We start from the raw sequence: 7,439 nt of genomic DNA on the forward strand, positions 1-7,439 counted from the left end.
CCTCGACGTTTCTCTTGTGGTTGACTATCTGAAGAAATTTGAGCACTTTCTGAAACCACAGGCGGATGACTAGAGGAAGCAGGAGCAGATGGACCAGCCAACGGAAACCTATAATGTTCACCATGAACAGACAACTTCAAATAAACAGAATCGATTTCTTTATCTTCCTAGTGTTCTAAGCTGTATATGTATTTGCCCCTCAAATAAATAATGAAAAAGAATAAGCTTGTGTTACATGATATGGATGCAAAGAGACTAAGGGAGAGAAGCCTTTTAATTTATTAACTTCCAATTATATGATTTGTTTACAGGCCTAAAAGACAACTATTATCTGTAATGTGGATTGTGCAAAACACTATTCAATTGTAAATATCAAGGTCTAAATGTTATCTTCTCTCCATTATTAGTTATTTTTTTTCATTTGCTTACATTCTGGGATCAATAACAGCTTAATAGAGAAGAATAATAACATAGACGAAGTCCCCAAGATGTTAATATACATTGTTTCCGTGAACTTATTTTATTGATGCTGAGATTACTGTGCAGAGATGTGCAATTCCAGTGTATATGTAAGGAGCAAGCACTTTACCAAATATAGACACAAAATGTGCTGTTGTGGTGCACATGAAGAAATGAACACTAAACAAATACAGATAGAGACGTGCAGTTCTAGAGCATATGTAAGCTAAGTACTAAACAAACATAGCTTCAATGCTTTAGCCATCAATGCAGGACAATTACCTGCGGCTGGTGTCACTGATCTGAGCATCACTGGCATCAGACTCCTTTGGCCGCACACATGAATCACAGAGGAGCATTGATCTTCCAGCACTGGCTTCAGGAATCAACTCTAAACGCATAAAGAGAAACGGAATGTTAAATATCTTATTCAAAAGCATATGCAATATTTGAAAGCAATGCATGAATATCACCTTTGCAATTGATGCAGAAAGCAGTCGTGTAATTTGAACGACCAATGGCGTTCAGGATTACAGATTCCAGTGACTCTGAAAGATTGGCCTTGCACGCGTTCAGCACATCCCTGAGACTCTTTCCATTGTCCAAAAATATGTACTCAGGTGGACGCTTATTTCCACTACCCGCGTGCATCTCAAATTGATTAGGCGTGACAATCTACATCGACAACACAAAATAGTTAGAACAGGAACGTGCAAATAAATTGCCAGTTAATAATGTTTGGAGACTTTACCTTTCTTTCCTTGCATTCATCACAAGAACATAGTATTCCAGCTCCCTGAATAACTCCCGGAAGCTCAAATTCTGGCCACTTCCTCCCCTAGAATTGTCACAAAGAAAAGAAAATCAATACATATCAACAACTAACCAAACAAAAAAACAATGTCGAATATTTTACCTTGGAGCCATGAACGTAACGAACATGTAAACCCTCAAGCAACCCCGTCTCCAGAAGATCCTTTAACTTTGTTGGGATCCTGTTTAACTCAACCTTCTTAGACATCTTCATCCTTAAATCAGTTGTTTCTCCAACTGGTCTTTCAGCCCCCACTTTCTGTGCTTCCCTCCTCTCTACAACAACTAAATCACCCTCCAAACCTCCCAAATCACCTCCTACATTAGACACGGCTTCTGTTGCATCCCTCTTCTCCACTCCCAATTTTTCACCTCCATCCTTTTTAGTTTTCTTGGATTCAGACCCTTTTACCTTACTACTAACCTTGTCAGCACTTTGCACGTTACCCTTGCTGGAACCAGCAGTACTCTGCGACCTAGTCATTCTCCTTCCGCCTGCTGGAAGCCCACCTATTTCTGATTGCGCCTTCATCATCATTGCAAACTCTCTCTTCATCCCAGCTCGAATGGAGGAGACAACTACTTCACCTGAATCCATGTCCTTTGGTTTTGCAACAGAAAACAACAGAAAGTAATATCAAGACATGTGCCTATTATCAAACATCAAAGTTCCATATTGTCAACAAAATTAAGATTTCATCAGGGATAAAACCATAAATATTACATGGGAGCAACCAAAAATCTCTTGATTATTAAGATCCAGTCACATGAAGGCAAACTGAATATACAAAAAACAACAATGCACTCGTGCACATGTATCTCAAGATCGTGCAAAGAGAAACAAAAACCATAAGTGAAATGTCATACTGCCTTACAGAAACCAAGTATATGAATCCTATAGGACAATTATTTGTAGAAGCCATATCTGTGCATAATATGTGCAGGATGAGTTCAAAAAGAAAAACAACTCAAGTTTTTTGCATGTTGATGTATGAATAGTCCACAAACACAATCCACCCTCACATCTGTTAAATATGTGCACAACATTTGCACGTGCATGTGCATGTGTACAGGAAAATCATTACAGAAAACATAGATGAACAATGCATAGGATTTTATAGCATAAGTGGCAATATACTAATGCACATTTCACAAGTGCAGTCACCTGTATTTCCATCTTATCTGTTAATACATAATTGTGAAATTAATTGTTAATTATTAAAGAAAACCACAAATTAATTTGCACATTTTTAATAAATAATTGTGGGATATATAGTAAATACAATCAATCAAATTAATTTCGGCGTTAGCAATAGAATAAAGAACCACAAAACTGAGAATTTAAACACTGAAGATTTGCTTACTTGGGTATTGTCTTTGGGTTGGCTATTGACTTTATCCATGACTGTAGCTGAAAACCCAAAAGAACTAACTTCAACATTAATTTATACGTACCAAAAATAAAATCAATGAATATTCAATAAGTCTGAATTTCATAATTTTCTTTAGTAATATATTGTTTAATTAGCATTGATCTTTTTTTGGAACTTATACTATTTTTTGGGCTAAATTACTTTTTAGCCCTTACTCTTAAAAAATTTGTCGTCCCAGTTAGAGAAAAAGATTTTACATATACGTTAAGGACTAACTGTGAAAATAATTTTTTTAGTCCAAAAGTTTTATTATAATATATTTTGTTGAGAAAATCCCATTTCAAAATTATTTTATTCAAAAAATTCAAAGGATAACCATTTCATTCAGAAATGATAAGTTGTATTACAATGATTTCAAATTTTTGTATGTTAAATATAAATTTATTGTATAAATCATAAATAATTAAAATTTTAATGAACGGAATGATGTCGTAATAATTAGCTCATAAATATTACTTTGATACTTTAAAAAAGGTAGCAAAAACCTTGAAAATAAAATATAAAAGATTCTGCAATTGATATTTATCTATTTGAAAAAACAAAATAAATTTTCTATTAAAAAAATTTAATTTTTAGTCTAGAAATCATTTGATCTTAAGGTTGATAGTTCAAAACAAATGATACGAATTTTATAGCTTACAAATATTTATTCTAATGGAAATTTTTAGTAATTTTTTTTTCAAAAAAAACTTACATTTAAATGGGAGCGTTATGAAAACAGAAAAACAAAAAATTGATTTTTTTGAACAAGAATTATGGTTCTGTACTTAAAATTAAAAAACCAAACATGTCAATTTTTAGTCCAAAAACATAAACTTTTATGGGCTTAAGACTTTCTAACTTTGACTCATAAATGTAGATAATTCAAATGAATAAATATACCCTATAATCACTAGATCTCATTTCAAAAATAAAATTTTAAATGTGTCCAATTGATTTTTCTCGAATAATTGGAAAAATTATTTTTAGGTTATAGAAAAATTTAGGAGAAATAAATAAATATTGTTAGAAAAATGCTGAATTAGACACTGAACTGATTGATGTAACAATGCAGTTGCAGAAAAGTGAATAAAAATGACATGAGATTGATATAGTAGAGTCACTTACCCTTTGAAATTGATCTGGTATTTTCGATCTGTATCAACTGAAAGTCACACTTTTGAGTCCTGCAAAGAAGTAGATTGTTTATACAAATGAATTTCCAACAGAGAACGGAAGATCTTGTAGTGGATGAAGGTGTAAAATTCTAGATCTTTTATATGGAGTTATTCAAAGTTGGTGCAGACGGTGGAATTTGTCGTCCGGAGTTTATAACTTTTGCAAAACTTTGTTGGTGGAGACGGTGAAATTAATCACTTGGATTTTATAACTTTTGCAAGACCGTGTTGGTGCAGACGGTGGAATTTATCGCCTGGATTTTATAGCTTTTTGTGAGACTGTGTTGGTGCGGACGGTGGAATTAAGCGCCTGGATTTTATAGCTTTTTGCGAGACTGTGTTGGTGCAGACAGTAGAATTTTTCGTTTGAAATTTATAGCTTTTTACAAGATTCTGTATCTGTCGATGATGTGTGTTTTCTTATGTGGAGGGCGGCGAGGTGTAATGCCCTCATTTATATCTCCGATATCCACAATTTGTCGTATGTCAATTATTGGTCGTCGCAGGTTTTCAAACGTTTGAATTTATTTCAATAATAAAATTTTGTAAAGTAGGTTACAACTTTATTCTTTTACAAGTATATTGTGAGTAATTCATTAAAATTTGATTTTTATTTTGGACAGAGTTCCTAAATTATAAAGTATTATGAAAATATTTTATAAAGGCATAGATTTAAGATAGGAAAAATTACAAAGGGATTCAGTAAGATTTTCCTTAATTATAAATACCTTCTCATTATTTAAAAAATTACAAATATCACAAATTTAAAAAAAAAAGCATGTTGCAATTTGCCTTTTTAAAATAAGCAATTGGTAGTTGTTTAGTATAATGCATTGCACTTATTAAATTTTTAGTGACTTGTGTGACATTCCTATCATTTACCTATAAAATACATCTGAAAAAGAAATACTGTATTTATTTAAAATAATTAGTAATTGCGTAAGTAGACAAAGTTTTGATGATTTACTTAAATAGTTTTGCTAAAATTCCCAAAAACTCATTATATATAATATTTTTTTAGTGAAAAAGCCCATTTTATTTTATTTTATTAAAAATATCCAAATGATAACTTCACACTAATACTGATGTTCATAAAAATAAGTTAATCCAAAGAAGTGTAAGCGATCCAAAAAGAAAACGAGAGGTCCGTAACATTTTAGGAGGCTTAAGGAACCTGTCAGGCTGGTCTAGTGGGAGTCCCCCAAACGAGAAAATCCCATTTCAAAATTATTTTATTCAAAAAATTCAAAGGATAACCATTTCATTCAGAAATGATAAGTTGTATTACAATGATTTCAAATTTTTGTATGTTAAATATAAATTTATTGTATAAATCATAAATAATTAAAATTTTAATAAACGGAATGATGTCGTAATAATTAGCTCATAAATATTACTTTGATACTTTAAAAAAGGTAGCAAAAACCTTGAAAATAAAATATAAAAGATTCTGTAATTGATATTTATCTATTTGAGAAAACAAAATAAATTTTCTATTAAAAAAATTAACTTTTAGTCTAGAAATCATTGGATCTTAAGGTTGATAGTTCAAAACAAATGATACGAATTTTATAGCTTACAAATATTTATTCTAATGGAAACTTTTAGTAATTTTTTTTTCAAAAAAAACTTACGTTTAAATGGGAGCGTTATGAAAAAAGAAAAACAAAAAATTGATTTTTTTGAACAAGAATTATGGTTCTGTACTTAAAATTAAAAAAACCAAACATGTCAATTTTTAGTCCAAAAACATAAACTTTTATGGGCTTAAGACTTTCTAAATTTGACTCATAAATGTAGATAATTCAAATGAATAAATATACCCTATAATCACTAGATCTCATTTCAAAAATAAAATATTTAAATGTATCCCATTGATTTTTCTCGAATAATTGGAAAAATTGTTTTTAGGTTATAGAAAAATTTAGGAGAAATAAATAAATGTTGTTAGAAAATGCTTAATTAGACACTGAACTGATTGATGTAACAATGCAGTTGCAGAAAAGTGAATAAAAATGACATGAGATTGATATAGTAGACTCACTCACCCTTTGAAGTTGATCTGGTGTTTTCGATCTGTATTAACTGAAAGTTACACTTCTGAGTCCTGCAAAGAAGTAGATTGTTTATACAAATGAATTTCCAACAAAGAACGGAAGATCTTGTAGCGGATGAAGGTGTAAAATTCTAGATCTTTTATACGGAGTTATTCAAAGTTGGTGCAGACGGTGGAATTTGTCGTCCGGAGTTTATAACTTTTGCAAAACTTTGTTGGTGCAGACGGTGAAATTAATACCTGGATTTTATAACTTTTGCAAGACCGTGTTGGTGCAGATGGTGGAATTTATCGCCTGGATTTTATAGCTTTTTGTGAGACTGTGTTGGTGCAGACTGTGGAATTAAGCGTCTGGATTTTATAGCTTTTGCAAGACTGTGTTGGTGTAGACGGTGGAATTTATCGCCTGGATTTTTTAGCTTTTTGCGAGACTGTGTTGGTGCAGACGTTGGAATTTATCGCCTGGATTTTATAGCTTTTTGTGAGACTGTGTTGGTGCAGACGGTGGAATTAAGCGCCTGGATTTTATAGCTTTTGCAAGACTGTGTTGGTGCAGATGGTGGAATTTATCGCCTAGATTTTATAGCTTTTTGCGAGACTGTGTTGGTGTAGACAGTGAAATTTTTCGTTTGAAATTTATAGCTTTTTACAAGATTCTGCATTTGTCGATGATGTGTGTTTTCTTATGTGGAGAGCGGCGAGGTTTAATGCCCTCATTTATATCTCCGATATCCACAATTTGTCGTATGTCAATTATTTGTCGTCGCAGGTTTTTAAACGTTTGAATTTATTTCAATAATAAAATTTTGTAAAGTAGGTTACAACTTTATTCTTTTACGAGTATATTGTGAGTAATTCATTAAAATTTGATTTTTATTATGGACAGAGTTTCTAAATTATAAAGTATTATGGAAATATTTTATAAAGGCATAGATTTAAGATAGGAAAAATTACAAAGGGATTCAGTAAGATTTTCCTTAATTACAAATACCTTCTCATTATTTAAAAAATTACAAATATCACAAATTTCAAAAAAGCATGTTGCAATTTGCCTTTTAAAATAAGCAATTGGTAGTTGTTTAGTATAATGCATTGCACTTATTAAATTTTTAGTGACTTGTGTGACATTCCTATCATTTACCTATAAAATACATCTGAAAAAGAAATACTGTATTTATTTAAAATAATTAGTAATTGCGTAAGTAGACAAAATTTTGATGATTTACTTAAATAGTTCTGCTAAAATTCCCAAAAACTCATTATATATAATATTTCTTTTAGTGAAAAAGCCCATTTTATTTTATTTTATTAAAAATATCCAAATGATAACTTCACACTAATACTGATGTTCTTAAAAATAAGTTGATCCAAAGAAGTGTAAGCGATCCAAAAAGAAAACGAGAAGCCCGTAATATTTTAGGAGGCTTAAGGGACCTGTCAGGCTGCTCTAATGGGAGTCCCCCAAAATAAATTGGCAAAGGGAGGAGGTCAAGACATCCCCCTACTCGGACCTTGATCAAA

The 7,439-nt window shown here is 31.4% G+C and overlaps 1 protein-coding gene across 1 annotated transcript in view; it reads right to left on the reverse strand.

Moving 5' to 3' along the window:
* The window catches only part of LOC105170882, a 10,165-nt gene extending 3,656 nt beyond the window's left edge, over nt 1-6,509 (reverse strand). Inside the window, exons 1-8 of the mRNA XM_020696789.1 lie at nt 6,159-6,509; nt 5,911-5,969; nt 3,813-3,871; nt 2,637-2,683; nt 1,376-1,873; nt 1,211-1,297; nt 933-1,134; nt 742-850 (exon numbers count right to left, since the gene is read on the reverse strand). Coding sequence (XP_020552448.1) covers nt 742-850; nt 933-1,134; nt 1,211-1,297; nt 1,376-1,873; nt 2,637-2,675 — 935 coding nt within the window. The 5' untranslated portion in view covers nt 2,676-2,683; nt 3,813-3,871; nt 5,911-5,969; nt 6,159-6,509. The remainder of the gene's footprint in view (nt 1-741; nt 851-932; nt 1,135-1,210; nt 1,298-1,375; nt 1,874-2,636; nt 2,684-3,812; nt 3,872-5,910; nt 5,970-6,158) is intronic.

Source organism: Sesamum indicum, linkage group LG9 (genome assembly GCF_000512975.1).
Source record: "Sesamum indicum cultivar Zhongzhi No. 13 linkage group LG9, S_indicum_v1.0, whole genome shotgun sequence".
Taxonomy (NCBI): Eukaryota; Viridiplantae; Streptophyta; class Magnoliopsida; order Lamiales; family Pedaliaceae; genus Sesamum; species Sesamum indicum.